This window comes from Hydractinia symbiolongicarpus, chromosome 10 (genome assembly GCF_029227915.1).
Source record: "Hydractinia symbiolongicarpus strain clone_291-10 chromosome 10, HSymV2.1, whole genome shotgun sequence".
Taxonomy (NCBI): Eukaryota; Metazoa; Cnidaria; class Hydrozoa; order Anthoathecata; family Hydractiniidae; genus Hydractinia; species Hydractinia symbiolongicarpus.
The window spans coordinates 14,643,613-14,663,260 of record NC_079884.1 but is presented as its reverse complement, the minus strand read 5'-3'; the positions used below and the strand labels follow the sequence as shown (position 1 = coordinate 14,663,260).

Below are 19,648 nucleotides of genomic sequence, written 5' to 3'. Positions count from 1 at the left end.
CAAATCGAAAAAACGATTGGAGCGGAATACACATACGGAATTGGCTACACAGCCGGCACAAGATGTCTTTAGGACGTCTTAAGATGTCTTTTTTAATCTTCTGTTAGAAAACGCTATTAAGATGTCTTTAATGCATCTTCTTAAGAACGTCTTTCAAAAGACATCTTTTAAACGTAAATAAATTCGAATCTTGTAGTATACGCATTTTAGACGTCTTTTAGAAGATCTTTAAACTTTATTTTATTTTATAAAAGGCCTATTTTTTCTAAAAAGTTAAATAAAAAAACAAAAGGAAGACGTCTTATAGATAGATAAAAGATGTCTTTCTAAAGATGCATTTAAAAAGTTGCATTAAAAATGCATTTTAGTCGCTGCTACATCTGTAAAAGGTCTAAAAGACGCGCCGTAACAAAATTTCTTAAAAACGTCTAAAAGACGTCTTTGGAAAGACGTCTTTTAAAAGATGTGTAAAAGAGATCTTTTGAAATGCATCTATAAAAAGACCTCTTAAAAAAGAACACTTAAAAAGATGCATTATAGACGGACAAATAAGCGCTAAAAAAGACGTCTTTTAGAATTGTGAAAGATGTCTTTTAGAGCTCTTTGTGCCGGCTGGGTAACTTGTAAGTCAGTTTGAAATGAGGAAAAGACGGCATCTAAGAATTACTAACAATTTTTATGTATTAAAATATTCTCGTCTCCGCGGTTTCCTGGTGCCAAAGTCGTTTTGCTTAAAGTTTTAAGTGTAGACACATTTGTTGTTGATAAACTATACAGACCAAGATCGATCCTACTACACATTGGCGAGAAGGAATCCGAGAGGAAAACGTCAGAAGAGATCTTTGCAAATAAATTAGAAATGTTGTTTTGCTCAATGATTATAATAAAAATAATGATAAATAACAAGAAGATGAAAGGATAAGGGCACTTAAAAAATTTTTAGATTCTGGTATAAGAGTTTCATACTGCCCCCTAGGCGGGTTTTCAGTTGAACAAAATTGGTCTAATTATTTGATAGAAAAAGAAAAATAAATCCTGCTTTTGTGATGTTGATTGATTTTATCATTTTCGTCTGAGTGAAAACCACCCCTAAAATGAAAACGCTCTTAGTTCGTAAAACTTTGCCGCAGCAGTAGCCTAAGTTTAAAGTTGGTTTGCTCCGCAAGGTCCGACAACGATTTAAAGCGAAACATTTGATAACAAACTATAGCATTGTGGGTAAATGAAATCATTTTCAGAGCCAAAGTATTTACGCCATTTCCCGCGAGCTGGGAACTGTAGATTGTGTTTACCGAGGGTACCGTACCGACAGCTTTTATAAATGAAAAATGGAGTTTTTAAAAAATAGTAAGCTATGTAGAACTTAGCAATACTTTCTTTTATTATAGTATTAGGTCGATCAATTAGGATTGATTTTTTTACTCGAGTATGTTGAACTTACAAAACCAATGACACCGGTTTTTACCGAAATACTGAAGCATTTTGATTGCTATCTGCATTAAACAACAAATATATACAGCTGGCTTCATATATCGTAAAAGAATATGTTCCTGTGAAACATTATTTGTGGTACCATTTATATATTTTCCTCCGTCTAGCATAGCTATTATAGCAAGAAGGTCATTTTTTCAGGACGACAAGCCTATCAAAATGAATGATCCAATAGTAATACCAGATGACAGTCCTGCTTCTCGAAGAAAAAAAAATATATCGAATGCTGAAACTGAAAATAATGACTCTTTATATGATTACAAAATTACTGCACATGAGATTCTACGTTCTATGACTGGGGAATATGAAGTCTTAGAGTTTTTAGGACGGGGTACTTTTGGTCAGGTGGTTAAATGTTGGAAACGTCATACGAATGAGTTAGTTGCAGTTAAAATATCCAAAGACCATCCATCGTATAAAAAACAGGCAGAAATTGAAGTAAATATATTAGGTTTGTTAATGCAAGAAGACTCTGAAGAATTTAATTATGTTCGAGCTATAGAATGTTTTTCCCATCGGAATCATACTTGCGTTGTATTCGAAATGTTGCAGCAAAATCTTTATGATTTTCTTCGCAATACTAAATTTAAGCCACTTGCTTTGAAATATGTTAGGCCTATTCTTCATCAGGTGGCAACAACATTACTGAAACTGCAACACATGAACTTGATACATTCTGACTTAAAGCCTGAGAATATTATGTTAGTAGACCAAGAAAGGCAACCATACAGAGTAAAGGTTGTTGACTTTGGTAGTGCTACTCAAACAGCCAAAGCTGTAGCATCAAGTTATCTTCAAAGTCGCTACTACAGGTAAGAACACTGTTATATTATGTATTATTTCTATTATGTGTGAAACAAAGAACACAAATTTTGCAGCATAAATGCTTTTTTCTTAAAAAAAGAGACCTGTAGTGTGATATTTTACCAAATGTTTAACATGTTAAAATTAAAGTTTTTTTACCAGAGGTTATATTTTTATTAGTACGTTTTAAAAATAAATTAACTAGTATGTTCTAGCTTGATTAAAATCACTATCTTGTTTGCAAACGGATATACTGATTTTAAACAATTGCTCCATTTCAGAACCCTTCATTCCAATTAAAAAAGCAGTAAGAATTTAAGATCCTATTTTAAAACAGGTTAACCTGATTAATAACTCATGACACATGGCAAACCAATAACATCAAGAAAACACTATCAGCCAATGTTGGTGGCAGATTCTCTGACTTATTTCAACCAATCTTGTTTATGAAATGAAAGAACACAAAAATAAAAATTTATCAATTTTATTTCTTTTTAAACTGATTTAAAGGAAGCAGGTATTCAAACACTTGTTTCAAAAACCACTTGCTCCCAGAAGAATAACTATCAAAGTGTGAATAAGCATTTTCAATCAGGATATGTCATACATCATACAGCTTCGAAATACATGTTTGTTAATTCAATTTGCTTCACTGGCCATGTAAAAACTTTCTGTACTGTTTAGAAAAAGGTCTGGAAGCATTTAAAACTGGAACAGCGTTTACAACCTGAATAGAAATTGCTTGATTAGTAGTAATTGTTATTCTCTAAAAATTTTCTTAAAAACTTCTAAATTTTGGGCTACCAAAAAATATTCTAGGATCTAAAATATATATGTTCTTCCAAAATTATCTGAAAATAGTAAGCCAAACTTCTTGGTAAGCTTTATTTAATAACATGTGTTTCAGTGAACTTTAAGCTATTTTTATGCTGTGAAATTTGGGTTAAAAGCATTATAATATTGAGGTCACTGTAGGTAAGTCAATTACACGTCAATTGATGCAAGTAGTAATTTTGGAGCCAAGTTATAAAATAGAGCAGTTGTAATTAAACACAACCATATTCAAATTTGTATAAAAGAAAAGCGCTGATAAAAAATTAACTTCAGTCTATGCTATAACATATTGATGAAGCTACCCCTGAAGGAATCTTTCAGCTTATCGTCACACATTCCTTCTGACTTTATACCTAACTTGAATTTTTATTTTGATAAAGATTTTTTTTTCTCAGGGCACCTGAAATCATACTTGGTTTACCATTTGATGAAGCTATTGACATGTGGTCACTTGGTTGTGTGGCTGCAGAATTGTTTTTAGGTTGGCCATTGTATCCTGGTCCTAGTGAATATGACCAGGTAAAATAAAGAATATTAACACAAATTCGTGAAAAATATGAACTTCTATTTTATATTTTGATATATTATATATCCTGATATTTTGTCATAAAGAGTTTGTTTTAAATGACTTTTTTGTGAGTTTTTGGATACTTAATTTTTGTGTGGGTCACATCAATTACAGCTCTAAACAACTTAAATTTTTTTAGATAAGATACATATCTCAAACAGAAGGGTTGCCCTCTCAACATTTGCTACAAAATGCAACACCCTCAAAACGGAATCGCTATTTTAAAAGAATAATTAATGCAGCTGGGCATCATGAATGGGTGCTAAAGGTATGCTTGCAGATTAATTACCATGCATTTGTTGCTTAAATTTATTTTTCTCTATATTATATTGTGTTGTTCTTGTCATTTTGTCCTGTAAAAGGAACAATATTGTCATTTTTGTTGCTTATTTGAAGGTTTAATGTGTAAATTTTTCTTGATTATAGAATCCAGAAGAGTATGAGTTTGAATCCGGTAAAGCTAGGAAAGAAGAGGGAAGCCGAAGATATGTGTTTAACCGTTTAGATGATATTGCATCTGTAAGTACTTAATTAAATTTTTGAGTTCCATATTTTGCTCTGTGGTGTACCGATTAATTGTCTATCTTATTTAGCGGAATTTCCCAAGTTCGCTATCCAGTAACGAAAGCATGGCTGAACGTGTAGATAGGTATGTTGTTTGTTAATTGTATTTCTTATTTTCATTTTGTTTTGTCACAAACCTGAAAAAGCCTGTGTAATGTGTAATGATTTATTTATCTACTTCCTTTAGATCTGTTTTTGTGGATTTGCTGAAAAAGATGTTGGAGCTAGACCCTAAAAAGCGAATTAAGCCTGCTGATGTACTTCGACATTCATTTTTCACATTCACTCATTTAACACAATTTTATTATTGTAAAAGGTAAATATTTTTAAAATATGTACCCAAATTCCACGATCAAACTTTTCAGTTTCTTAATCAGTTCTCTCTGAACAAAATTCACAGAATTTCTTTTAAAAAACTATACATATCATTAGTTATTTCATTATTATAATGGGATTTTCTCTTTGTCATGCAATATTTTTGTTTTAAGATGGGAAGGGGTATATCTTTTTGGCTAGGATTGAAAGTCAATCTGCTTGTTTGTTTAGTGTAAGGAATACCTTTTATGATACTATTCACATGTATTAATTTTAGACTTTGGGAATTGTGTACCTGCTAAATATTCTTAAAGATCCCATCTGCAAATTAAAAGAACAAGAAACAAGAAATTTCAAATTATTTTTTAATGTTTATATCTGGGTAAAAAAATAGTGTAGTGTTATTCACACAAAGTAAAAAATGGAACACTATCACCAAAGTTATAAGAAAAGATCATTAAAAGTGTATTTATGTGAATGTTTCATTAACAAAATGTCTTTCCTTTCAAAATATTTAATAAAATAATACCTGCGAAACATTCATTTGCAAAAGTTAATACCTGCAATATACAATTTTTTGTCTATCTATAAAATTCTCCACCCCTGGAAATATGTACCATTAAGGTAATAATTTATTTTACAAAATAACATTTATTTTATCTTAGTGTGCAGTCAGCTATTCATGTTATGGACACCATAGCTTATTTGAAAGCACAAGCTATTTCACAAAGAAATGCCTCTCTTGTCCCTATTGTAAATCAAGTTGCATGTAATTATGAGCAGATGCCAAGCAGTCATTACCATCACTCTGTACCAGATCACCACATACCTGTTGCTGCATATCAATATCATCAGCATCCACAGGTATGAACATTTTGAAAGTTAGTAAATTTCTGCAAAGCTGTATTTCATTTTCTGAATAGCTGTGACTCACAGCCAATATTTGAAAACGATAAAAATGTTTAAAAAAATTGATTTCCTATACACCTTTACAAAGACTTTTTGCTGCGAAAACGTGTTGAAAATGCTTACTTTATATATATTATTAGCTGGGATAAAAAAATATTGTTATTTTAACCCCTGTTTGTCACTGATGTCATACCAGGTGCAAATTAATTTGACTCTGTTTAGGCAAGGGCTATACCAACGTCTATTGTAGATGGACACATGTACTACCCCGTTCGAGAAACTATTCGGTAAGTGTGTTAAATGTCGATTTCAATCATTCAAACCATTAAGTACTAACTTCTTTTGTTTTTGAACATAATTACTATACCTGATTGTTTTAAAGTATTTTAGTAATTTTGTAAACATCTACTAATGCATTTTTAATTTCTTAATGCAACAATGAAAGGTTTTGAAAAATTCTTTTTTTTTGTAAAAAGCAGTTAATGCATATACTAAAACAGATTTTGCATTCCCATTTTTGTTGAATATCAGATTTATCCACTTTTCGTAAGGCAATAATCCCCTTCGCTGTGCCTCCGTAAGTTCGAGTGAATAAGTCATTATGTGGAATTAATGGCCAATGCAATATCTGCTTTATGTACCCATATGTTTCGGAAGATTGTAACTCATATATTATTATTGATTTTATTTGATCTATTAAAGTTCACAACGTCCACCACCACCTTCAACTATTCCGATGCCACCAACGTCCTGGCAAAATGCAATGGATGATGTCGGGTACATGTCTGGAGAAGCAAGTCCATTAATGAACAGTCCATTACAACAGAATTCCTGGTTAAGGGCAGTAGAAACCCTTCCAAGGAATGGAAAGTCTAGCGATGTAAGCACATCTCATTGGAATTCATGGAACCCTGTTCCCTTCCCAAGGTGGCAGTTCCATTTAAATTCCAACACAAAGAGTCCCAGAAGTCACCACAATGGTCATTACCGCCAACAGCAAACTGTTCCAGGTTACCATTACGAGAGTTGTGTTGCCAGAACACCCATATTTATAAACGATAGCCCATGTTCTCCACGGAGTATAATAACTATTTCTAGCTCTAGTGATGAAGATGATGACATGAGTTTTCATCAAGACTCGCAGTTTAAACGAAGGCTTAGTAAAGACTTTCATACTCTACCGTTGCTTCACCAGCAAAACTTTGTATCTGCAAATACACCCAGCCCGCTGCATTCAAACAGTGATGGCAATCTAAACACTTATCTTAAACACGATAATTCATTATTAAGCATGCCTGACAGGCTAAGTCAAAATGTACCAACTGCTTCGAATTTAGTTTCAATTGATCAGAATGGAGGTGTGGAAGAGATTCGTTGCAAGCAGGAGTCGTGTCAAGTGGTACCAATACAAAGTAGTCCATGTCAAGATTATGCAGCTCCTATGCAGTCTTTGATGTCGAGAGCAAATGCGTTCAGTCCTGTGGCTATCGTAACCACGTCGATTCCTACTACATCTATGCAATTGTTTGCACCTTGTTTTATTTCACAATCAGGCTCGGTGCCACAAGCAGTAATGTACTCGTCTGCACCAATGCATGACAACAATGCTGCGCCAGCCCCACGTGAGCTCTGTGCTAAAAATGATTATGCAGTACCACAAAATGTTTGTTTGCGTATTGCACATGGCTTAGGACCAACCAATCTTAAATGTAATAATCGTTGTTGCGCACGCAACGTGCACGGAGGGTCACCATTAAGATACTTTCATTCGTCGCAGGAAATTCACGTTCCGTTTGCGCCCCCGACAATTCATCGACCTAACTTTCCTATTCTTCCACCACATCTAGAAGCTACAAATGTTATACCTACGTATTCGTATTTTAATAGATAAAACGTGCTTGGATTGTAGCTAAATAATTTTAAATCTTATAATTATCTGAAATGTCTTTGCGCGAGTTCTTGTAATGTAGAGGACATTTATAATCCGTTTCATCAATTGTGCAAACGCATTCAATAAACTTGTTTGTTACGCCATTTTTCTTCGTATTTTTTAGCCACGAGTATGGATTTGTTTTTTTTATGATGTCTTTATTTTTTCTTCTTTTCTTTCTCTTCTAGTATAGGGAGCTGTGGTGTTAGCAGATGCTAACGCAATTTCAATATGTACATAATATATATATAAATATAACTGTATATTATAGTTAATATAGTTTAAAATTAAAATTACAAAAAAACGTATTAAACTGGCTGGGTATGGTATATTTCTCCTCATCATTATTATGATACAAAAGTTAGTATGCGAGTAGTATTTTAAGTAGGTTTTAGAGCATACTCTTTTTTATGGTTTGAACGAGTTTTAATGAAAGAGGTAAATTTTATTTTTTTACGCATTTCGTAATACATAATCCTTGCCATTACTATATACAGGTACAGGATTTGTTCATTTTTATATCAGTGTGTTTTTATTTAATTATTATGGCTGAATTTTCCTCTATGTTTCTTTTTATTATTCGGAACTTATTCTTCAATACAGTTTTGACACGTAGCCCGGTCAGGCTGGTGTTTAAAAGGGTGAAGAGAGGGGAATAAAAACGTTAAAAAAAGTTGTAGAAGAGGGAGAAAATACTGAAAGCCAGGCTATGGAATGTCTTTATCGTTATGAAAAAATGGCTGCCATAAGCGTTTAATTTAGCATAAATTACCATACGGTAATTTTTGCAGACCTGAAATGTTTTTATTTTACTTTTATTTTTCTTCAGTTTTGATTCAACCGTTGTTTATTGAGTGGTTTTGAGTAACAGCTTTTTTCTGTGTTTATCGGCGTCTTGATCTTTTCTATTGAAGTATTTGCTATGCATTGATGTTTACACGCGTGAAGTGTAAACAAAAACCGCAGGCATGGTTTCTTTGTAGTACTTTTCAATAAATAGAAACCATACTTGTTAAACTTCTTAAATATTGAACTAATTTGAGTTCGACTGGTTTCTACATATGCGGTATACATATACCGCATATGTACAAACCAGTCGAACCAGTCGTCGAATGGTATTTTCTTGTGTAAAAGTATCTTTTGCTTATTTAATTAGTGGTATAACTTGTAGCCTTGTGGAAATGTATTTTAATATGTTATAAAGGGTGGTGTATACCTTACATATAATATTTTTCTTTTATGCGTCAGTGAGCAATAATAAACTATTCAAGCGCAACTAATCGCAAGTAGCCTTAGTTTATGCATCAATAAGCAACACAACATATTTCATTTGTTTTTATTTGTTTCTTTATTTTTAAAAAAAATTGTTCATTATTTTCGTGTGAGATATGTGGCAGCTACCGTAAAGATCTAGATAATCGCCCTGTTACTTTAAGCGTTCTTCTTTTTGAATAAGCGCCCTGGTTGAATTTAAAAAATCTCGGGAAAAACGCCTCTTAGGCTGAAATATTTTTAAATTTTATCAATTTTCAGGCTGAAACTATCCTTAGCAAATTCTTATACATGATGTGTATGTGCACGATTACAAACTTGTCAGAAGATCTAAGGCATTGACATAGTAATTGATATAAGGCGACACGTTTGAAGTTTTATTAGTTTAGATACGTAGTTGGACAAACAAGAAAAGGCTTGATAATAATAAGTCGTTTGTTTTAATGTCCTTTCTATGAAAAATCAGTCCGGGATTATTGTTAACACTTTTCATTCCAAGTTATTTTTTTATTTTATTTTTTAATAACTTTTCTTGTAAGTTATATGGATATCATACTTATCGATTTTTATATTTCTCGTTAAACGCATGCGTCCCAGATTTTTAGGTCCCATACCTTCCACTGCCTGGGATTCTTGTTGTTACTGGAAGCAACCCCCTTAAATTTTTTATGAAATATGTTTAGAACTTTAAACTTACAACATAGCAACTAAGCATAACATTTGGCTCTCAGAAATTTTAAATTCGTTCCAGAACTAACTTAATTGGATTGTATGCAGATAGTGGCATTTTGCTTTGATTATGTCAAAGGAAAAGCCTATCAAAACATATGTAAGGGGGCGGCACACCCTCTCTCGAGCATAGTATGTTTAAAAAACCCTGGACCGAATAGGGCTAAGATATTCTTAATTTTTAAGTAAATCCAAGCCTCGTGTTCTGATAAAGCATATTCTTGTAGAAAAAGTGCATTATCTCACTTCCGAGAATTTTCAAAATTAATTATAAACATTTCTTGTGTTTTATCGCGATCTTCTGTATTTATACCGTTGTTATTAAAATATGATTGTAAACAATCGAACACGCTTTTTTTACTACACCAAGATGGTCCATACTACTAACAAACTGTGACAGTACCTACAGAATTTTGGATGACACAGTTGACATCCCTACTCTGACAGCGAAATTTGAATATAGTGGGTATTGGAGATAGCGAGTATGAAAATTTCGAGATACAATAAAGAATCTGATCAGTGAAAAAGCTAAATATTTTGTACACTTACAGAAAAAGTTAAGATGCTTCTTAATTGATGGTGTGTGGAAATTAGAATACATGCATGAATAATTTCCTTTAACGCTTAGACTTTCTTAATGTTAGTGAACTTGCCAGATGGAAATTTATTGAGTAATCACAAGTTTTGATGAATGGGAAGTCGATATTTGACCCGCTACGGCGCCATTTGGCGTCTGTCAGGGTCTAAGGGTTATCTTGTGAGCAGCACCACTACTCATGCTAACTCCTGGTTAAGTACAAAACTTTGAAATACCCCTGGAAAAGATTTTTTCTCCATCTATATTTTTCAATCGAATTAATACTATATTTTATAGTTTAACAGTGACTTTTTGCTAATAACCCCCTGGACCCCCCCCCCCCCCCCCTAGATCGTAAGTGTTGGGGTAGTATCTGAAATAAAAAGGCGCAGAACTACTTGAATGACAGTCCATAAAAAGCATGAAAGAAGTGCTCTTAATAAGGATATCCTTTTCCATTTTGGCTTTATAAGAATTAACCAGTGAGGTACAACCAAAAAAATAATGGTAACTGGTAACTCCTTTGCATTTCCATGAGAAAGGGCACAGGGACAACTCAAAAGATGCTCCTGACGTTTGTGCTGTGCTACTTATTCTATTGGCAATTTTCTTGACCCTTTAAATTATACTAAGAGGGGGTGATATAGATATATTTAAATTTGACATTGTTTATAAAAAAGTGTATTTCTAAAGAATGTTTTGTAAATAAGTTACCACCTCACCCTACTGTCATTTTGACCGATACAAATAGATGTATTTTGGATTGATCCACTCATTTATAGTTTCAGTACAAAACTCTGATCCTTGCCATGTTGTTATTCATTCATGTGAGATACATTTTGTCCATAGTTCCATTTCATTATATTTTTGAAATTTTTGTTATATTTAAGATATTATAATTTCAAAAATCTCCAATCTGCAAAAAAAAGTTATTTTGATGCTGAATATGAAGAAAGAAGAATGAAGATTTTAGTTATTAATTCAATAACTTTCAATCTACAAAAAACATTTTAAATGTGTTGTGCTATCTTATTGCTGGTTTACAACCTTGCTGATAAAAATGTATTTTATGTTGTCATTTATTCCCCTTTTTGAATTAATTTTTCAGAACACTTAACGTGATCGTGTATCGCAGAGGTTTTATTCTTATGGCGTTGTAGTGCTTAAAGGAGGTGAAAAGGCGTTGGCTTTCAGTTGAAGGCTCATAACGCCCCCAAACTCCCAGTTGAGTTTTATCGCGCCTATGGCGCTACGATGTCGACCCTACGGCTCATAATTTTTTTTCTGGCTACACCCCTGGTTAAAACAACTTATGTTGAGTTGAGATGGAAAAGGATATAGTATTGTTTAAAAGAAAAAAAGTTCATTAAGGAGTTGCTTGGAGTCATTAAACTTGTAATCTTAGATACCATAAATCTCACTATCATTATGAGAATTTCCACTGAAATAATGAGTGTTAGAAATATTAGGTCTTTGTTCATCAGACTCAGAATTCATACGGAAGAAAGTGCAATTACATCTATAACAGGACCAGACCTCACTATTATCGGAATCTACAAGAAACTCAGAGATGCTTAGTTTATTACATTTTTTGCGAAAATTACAGTAAATAACATTATTTCTTACCTCTTTATCACAAATTGCGCAAGAGAATCATACTTTTCACTTTCAGCATGCTAAAAGGTAAAAGCCGAACTGAAAGTAGTATAATATAAAGTAGCGCAGCTGAAGTTAGCAAACTTTTCTATCAAAGTTAAGGCATTTTTTTTCAACATCAGAACGAAATCAAATTTTAACTAACAAATTTTAAAAGTTGTCTAAAAAATCATTGTGTTTAAGAAATTGAAATAAAAGAGGAGGGTCAAGGCAGTGCGCCTTGTGTTCCATTCGGAGTGTGCAGCTATACGGAGTACGGCTCCGTATAGGCATGCGTATACGGAGTATAACTTCGTATAGCGACATGTTTACTCCGTATAAACGGAAATATTTAAATATCTCAAAGCCGCGAGCGGCGCAGACAGCTTTGAGAGGATAATGCCGAGACTGGTTTGGCTAGACATTAGCGAATGGAGCATGAGCGTCGACGTCTAAACTAAGCATTCTTATTAAAAATTTACTCCAGTTTAGAAAATTGTGCCTAAAACAAGCAAATAATTTGTGTAAGAAGAAAAACATCTAAAATATGAGACAAGCATGCAGAGTACCAATTACCGTAGATAACAGTTCCAGCTAATAAAAGTTCGAGTTAACCGGTGTTCGAGTTGCCGGCAGTGAAACTGTATGATGTAGTTTACTATTTGCGTTTTGTATGAAGTTTATTTTTATGGCTTCCATTATATTCACTCTAAGCTTTATAACTTTGTTTTGTATGTTTCTGTATGCAATAAAACTAACCATACAATCAATGACTTTTTATTATGTAACTTTAAAATTGTGTACTTTTATACCAGCCATTGTAAACCTTAACTCATTAACAGTACATCGGATTTTGTTCCTACCAAACATGTCACACTCCGTATACTTAGCATGGCACACTCCGTATACTAAGTCTGTCACACTCCGTATAGCATACTTCGTATATTAAGCATGTCATACTCCGTATACTAAGCATGTCACACTCCGTATACTAAGCATCTCACATTCCATATACTAAGCCTGTCACACTCAGTATAGTAAGCATGTCACACTCCGTATGGCATACTCCGTATAGAATACTCCGTATGGCATACTCCTTATAGCAAATTCTGCATACTCCCCATAGCGAATTCTGCATAACATACTCTCGGTATCTCACAATCTGTATGCCATAATCCTTTTTTTGCAATCAAACTAATGTTCCCACACTCCGTATAACTACAATATACCTCGTATGTTTACGATGGATAAAAAGTAAGAAAATGACGTGCTTGTCTTTTTAACTTGTTCTTTATGGTGATTATTTTTTATTTATTTTTTTGGGAAATAGTTTTAAACAGTCTGCAATATTTCCACTTTAAGAACATTCGTTGGCAGACTCCGTATAGCTAAACCAAACTCCGTATAGCAGCTATACGGAGTATTACTCCGTATAGAAACCACACTCCGTATGTCACATTTGCACGTGGTCCCTCTGCGCCCCGTGGGATGCCCTTTGTCTCCTAGCGTTTTTCGACTTCCGTACTTTTGTCAAGCTAGAAAAACCAAAACAAAACTCGAATTTCATGCAGACCTCCAATATAGAACAGCAAAGATCCTTTTTTCAGGCAGAACGATGGGACGCATATTTCTAGAGCATCCTGGAGGAACAAGATTATTCTCATGTGCTAATTGTGACACTGTCTTGACAAACAGAAATCATCTAATCTCAATGGTATAACAGAGCTTTTGTGCTAGTTTTTTCAGTAATTGTTTGGTTGTTGAAGAGCAATAACTTCACAAATTTTAATGCAACTTCACAGTTCCTTTTGAAGTACTCTTTCAAACTGTCAATAAATTTATCACTGCAGCACTGCAGCATAGTCTTGTGACTATGTGACTACCTAGCTAGCTCACATGGCTTTGCAGCTTCATTTTTTTCACAGTAGCTTTGTGACTTTACAGCAATGTAATGACTGCATTTAAAAAATGAAAAAAATAAGTTTAATATATACATTCTAATTAATAAAAAGTTTACAAGGAAGATTTTCTGTGTGGGCTGTAATGTATCCTTAAACTCACACAGTAAAAACGCTAATATGCAGTAAACAGTTCTATTAGCAAGAATACTAAAAACAACAACAAGTAAATACAAAGAGCAGCGGGCATACACAAAAACAACTAAATATATACAACGATAAATGAGTGAGCATACTATTATATAAAGACGAAGTAGCTAATATAAAGCTAAGTCTATATTACAAATATAGCTATACATAGTAGGTAATGCGAATATCTAGAAAGTAGTTAGCAGGGAGGGCGGAGGAGCAAATTCGGCTGAAGAACTGAAGAGGAAAATGAAAACCATGTGCCAACTATATATACTCTGAGGCAAGGGATTCTGGGAGGAACCTTCTAGTAGTAGTAGTATTTATTTCGTGTGAGATAACTTTATATTTTACATTAAATAAATACCTACGGGGAGACCATCAGATAGTATAAATACTAATGTAGGTGATGGCCACCTATATAGTTCAAAAGATTGCAATAAGCAGTATGACACTACAAAAAAAAAAATTTTTTAGTAAAATCTTTTTTATGCAGTGGAGAGATTAGTGTTATAGCAATCCAGAAGATAAGTTTTGCAGATTTTTTTTAGTTGTTTTAGAGTGAGAGAGGCTAGGTCGTATTGGTGAAAGTGTTGTTGGATATTGTTCCAATTAATAATAGATTGGTAACGTATAGATTTGAGACCAAATGAGGTAGTCCTAACAGAAGGTCTAGCTAGAAGTTTAATGGATTTACTTCTTGTTGAATGATTAGATGAATGGCAGACCAATTTAAAAATATCACAAATATTACCTGGAGAATGCAGATTTATAATATTAAAAGTTAAAATAATGTTGAGAAATTTTATAAGATCTGAAAGAGTAAGAATATTAAGATTAAGAAAAATAGGATTTGATGGTGAGTTAAATTTAGAAAAAGTAATGATTCGGAGAGCAGCTTTTTGTAAGCGAAAAATTCTACACGACTTTGAAGTGAGACCCCACACTTGCGGACTATAAGAAATATGAGAAGAAAATAATGCATGGTAAATTGAAAGTAGGATATCCTTAGGCACATAATATCTTAGTTTGCAAAGAGCTCCATTTGTTTTTCTTAATTTATTGCCAATATAAGATATGTGGAAATCCCAATCTAGAAATTCATCTATTAATATACCTAGATATCTTACATGAGATGAGAATTCAAGTTTTTTTCCATTTAATTTCAGCCTTATATCATAGTTGACTGCTTTATTTCTTTGCCTAAATAGGATGATGAAATAGAAGGAGTAGGGCTGACCCACATGGAGTGGAGTACTAGGGTACTCAATGGGGGGTATGTACATACTGTGGAATTTAAACACTGATAAACAAGATTTATCAGTCACTAATTTAAAAAAATTTCCCTATTCGAATCAATGAAGGCTATATACCTGTTTGCAAGCTTATAGAGACTATACCATTTGATTTAAAATGCTTTAGATTACCATTATATACCCATTTCTAATCCATACATCCTATTGCCCTTTTTGCAAGGAACCTAAGCATTTGGTTAAATCCAAGGTTTCTGATATTTTGATTAAGAAAATGTTTTCTAATCTTCCTTATTTGAGTTACAACAAGTTTTACTAAAAAATTGTTATTACCATCTCGCCTGCGAGGATACTTTTGGCTCCTAGAGGAATCGAACTAGCATTGCAGCAAACCACTGCCTTATAGTAACGTGCTAACCAACTGGACTATCTATTTGTGAATAATTTAATATTGAGGTAAAGTATCTAACTTTTGTCTTTTTCAGTCTCTTTTGGGCTGGTGTGTCATCAATACAGAATGTTGTTTTTGATCACTCATGTATGTGGCATTTATTTTAGCAAGATATTTTCAATCTTCATAGCATAACTTTTTTATCATGGAACCGTAAATTTTAAAGAGAAAAAACGTATGATGACGAAATTAAAAAATATGCCTTTGACAAAGGTTAGGGCGGCAGGGAATTTCCTTTGTCTGTGAATCATGAGCAAAGCAAAACCCACGCCATCTCTTTAATAATAGCCGTAGTCTGTCTGTGTGTCCGCGAAAGTCACCTTCGGTAACGGAAACGCGAAATTCGATATATAAAGGACGGGTGACCCCATGGATTTTTCCACGGTTTAACGACTAGTTTTTTTTTATAATATCAGATTGAATTCTAAGTACTGTTAGTTGTGTATATTTGCTTGTGGTTCAAAAGTTTACAAGTTTCTGAAAGTATAAATTAACATTAATTTGTTCTTGCAACAGGTATGTTTAACTAATTGTAAAAAAATATGCCTTACTTAAGAACAGATTAATTTTCGCATTGATTAATGATTGCTGCGTCTGACAGTGGACAATTCTTTTGCATGTGGATTAGCACTTCACGAGAAAGTGTTAATTTTTTCTTCAAATTACTGAACACAATGTCCAGGTAATTAAAACTTGTACATTAAAGTCTTAATCTATCAGCTTACCATCTTTATACCAGCCAACGTGACGCATAGATGAAGTAATTTGTCTATTGTTTGAACAATCCCAGCCTTGTGTTCTTATAAGTGTAGGTGTACACTATTCTCACTTTATTTAAAGCTTTTCTACCCAATTGTTTTCCTGGTGTTGCTTTTTTTAGCAACTCTCAACACTCAGCCAGATAACCACCACCACAAAAATTTGCTTTATTTGCTGGTACTTTAGGTTAAGAAGGCCTATGGTTTAGAAAAATGGAGATAATAAAAAAAATAGGGAATAATGACCAGCCTGGTTTAAATGTTGATGTTTTTTTAAAGAGAAGCATGTTTTTTAAATGTTTTTTAAATTTCCTTAAAAAATTATTTTTTAAAAATATCGCTTGTTTATCCAAAAAGTAATTTAAGCAATTGGCCAGAGTCATTTAATAGGCTTCAAAACCTAGCGTGATTTGTGGTCACAGCCCAAGTAGCACTGCTTTACAAGGCTTTTCAAGGTAATAAAAAAAGTTTAAATTCGTAAAAAATGTTTAACTCTGGCTAGTTGGGAATTGAATTAAAAAGCACATGTTTAAAAGCTGAATTGATGTATAATATACATCCCAATAGAAAACACTAAAATATAATAATGTAATACCTGCTTCCTTTGAAATCAGTGTAAAAAGAATAAAGATTGATGCAAATAATAGATGTTATTTTCATGTTCAGCATTTCATAAAACATCAATCCTATGCTATGTGTTTTTTACCATGCGTTTTAATCAAGACGTCTCGTTTTAAAACCGGACAGGATTTTATTGACCTTTTTTCGACTGGGACGAGGCATTCTAAAAGTGAACAAGCATTAAAATTAACTTCCTGCGAAAAAACAAGTTGTATTGAAAGAGCTTGTTTATATCTCTTAATTTTTTGGCTTATGTCTTTGATTAGGAACTTACCAACCTTTTGGGACATTTTCGCTAAATGTAACAAAACACCCTGAAAATACTTTGTCAAAAACTGTTAATATTGCCCCTTCCTGCTTAGAAATGTTTAATTCATGCGATGCAAATTATTTCAATTATTTGATGGCTTATTTAAAAATGCGATGATTTTTAAGGTCATTCTTAACATAGTTTTTCTTCAAAAGTGATATTATGATGAAATAAGTTTTAAATGTGCTGTGTATTTTAGAGATTTACTGGTGCCACTGGGCGTGCATTTCTTTTTCATAAAGTGTAAGTGCATATAACTTATTTTTCTAAGAAAATCTATATATAGGAAAACTTCACAGATTTTCCTATATATAGATTTGTTTCTGTAAATCACATCTTTGATGCAGTAAGGATACATTTCACATTTTTTTTTCTGCACTAAGTTAATTGTTGCACACCATTCCACAAGCCTGTTTAGTTTTAAAAAGGCGCTTCACACATATATCTTCGTTATTTCCATATTAATTTTACTGCACATGCATCCAAGGTGACAGCAGATGTGGTATATTTAGCACTGTAGTATAGATTTAATATACAAATTTTGTTTTTACTTAGGGTGAATCTTTGCTACAGTGAAGTCCAGGATAGAGTTATGGTATATTTATTTATTTTTATTTTTTATTATATACTATTATACTTTTAAAGAGTACTAAGAATAAAAAAACAAGTTAAAAGTATAATGTAAATAGAATAGAAATCATTTTAGAATTCATTCAGTGTTTAGAACAGGTGCAGTGTTTTGCTTTAGTCATTAAATTTGTGTAATGATTTTTAATATCTAACTTTCAGTTAACTGGAAGACATATGGTCAGAGATGTGACATGCAAAAATTGTGATGCAAAATTGGGTTGGATATATGTGAGTAAAAAATATTGTGTTTTTAAATTCTATATATTCAATTTAAATGCTTGTTTTAATCAAGCGAAACACTGGCCCTAAAAACTTCCAGGCTGCTTTTAATCATATTTTTAAATTGGTTGCTTCGCCCTTGCACTTAGCAAAAATTGCCAACACAAACTGAAATTGCTTAGTCAGCACTTAGCAATTACCTTTTTAAAAAGTCATTTTCTAAAGTAAAAATGATGCCATGCGTTTATCCACATGTCATAACTAATTCCACAATGTAAGCCATAGTGTGAACTAAGCATAAAACATTCACATTTTGTTGCTATAAAAATGCATTTCATTCTTCATTTAATTTGTTTGTTTGTTTTTTATTACATGGCATTGTTTTATTACTGTTGGGAGAGTATGTTAATTTTTAAATTGTGAATATATTCTTGTTTTGCAAAACCTAGTGATAGGTTTCACAAATGATTATTCTCTTTAACTTTAGCCAAAAATGGGCCGTGAAATTTAGTCTTGCCCTGTACGAATTTGTCTGACTTAAATTGTGTTTATATTTATTAAATATAACACTTGTTTTGTCAGTATTGCTAATTGTGGTCAAATTAGCAGATTTGATTTTCACCAGTGGTTTTACTAGTCCTCCAGATACTCTTATATATTTGTTTCTTTTTCCCAACTCACATTTTGTACAGAAAACTTTTTCTTCCTATTTTTTCAGGAATATGCCACTGAGGAAGAACAGAGATATAAGGTATGAACAACATAATGCTTGTAAATAATACCAGAATCAATTTTATTGTTATCTGAATTGAATACAAAGGCTAAATTAAAGGATCGCCAGTTGTGATTTGCAATCCATTTTTAGAAACTTGTGATATTAAATTACTCTTAAATAAACAAAAAAGCCAACAAACATTCACTTCATGGAATTAATCTTCAATAAATACAATCATGTTGTTATTATCTGTTTCTTGTACTTTAGGAGGGTCATGTTATTTTGGAACGTGCTCTGGTGACAGAAAGTGATGGTATTGATGAAATACATGATTAAAAGATCGAATAGACTTCTTGTGTGTTTGGACTTTTGTTTTTGTTTGATTGCTTTGCAATAGAAAGTAAATTATTTGGCACAATGCAGTTTAACAATTCTTTTAAAATGTGTATTTTCAAGTATATGTTCTAATAAAAGTTGTTATTTGCAAAACATCTTTACTGTAGTTTATGTCAGGGATTTCCCCTTTTCCTATTTGTTGTTGTCTCAAGTACTCACAGTAAAGCTGATAGTTGTTTAAATTGGCAATGCAATGTTCTACTACTGGTTTGTATGGTATAATTAAAAGATGCTTGGAAAATTCTTGTCACCATTTTATGCTTTGACATTTTAGAATGTTTGGCTGACATTTTTCTGCTTGTTGTTCGTACAAAAATTCATATTTAATGTGAAATAAATGAGAGGAACATTTTCTTATCTAACCTTAACTCTAATGCAAGGTTTTTCACTAGCACTAGATGAGGAGTTAATTTTTACTATCCTTGTATGTTTATTTATTTGTATAGTATTTTTGTTTATATTAAACATTTTATATATACAATTTATCTTTTTCTCTTTTCGAAATTTATATTATTCACAATGTAGCAATACAAATGTATCAGTATTATCTTCATTGGTTTAATTGTATGGTTTATTTAAT

At 32.6% G+C, this 19,648-nt stretch overlaps 2 protein-coding genes across 2 annotated transcripts; both read left to right on the top strand.

Annotated features, from left to right (window-relative positions):
* The first annotated feature begins 1,226 nt into the window (after positions 1 to 1,226).
* LOC130662830 (homeodomain-interacting protein kinase 1-like) lies at positions 1,227 to 8,642 on the top strand. Its single transcript, XM_057461772.1, has 9 exons — positions 1,227 to 2,303; positions 3,525 to 3,648; positions 3,837 to 3,965; positions 4,124 to 4,216; positions 4,291 to 4,346; positions 4,449 to 4,577; positions 5,242 to 5,440; positions 5,708 to 5,772; positions 6,188 to 8,642. The coding sequence occupies exons 1-9, from the start codon at positions 1,651 to 1,653 to the stop codon at positions 7,374 to 7,376; spliced, it is 2,637 nt and encodes an 878-aa protein (XP_057317755.1). The 5' UTR covers positions 1,227 to 1,650; the 3' UTR covers positions 7,377 to 8,642.
* A 4,079-nt stretch (positions 8,643 to 12,721) lies between these two features.
* Positions 12,722 to 19,642, top strand: LOC130662443 (protein yippee-like 5). Its single transcript, XM_057461318.1, has 6 exons — positions 12,722 to 13,342; positions 17,308 to 17,351; positions 17,664 to 17,703; positions 17,898 to 17,966; positions 18,676 to 18,708; positions 18,940 to 19,642. Exons 1-6 carry the CDS (start codon positions 13,079 to 13,081, stop codon positions 19,006 to 19,008), a joined length of 519 nt encoding a protein of 172 aa, XP_057317301.1. The 5' UTR covers positions 12,722 to 13,078; the 3' UTR covers positions 19,009 to 19,642.
* Positions 19,643 to 19,648: the final 6 nt, after the last annotated feature.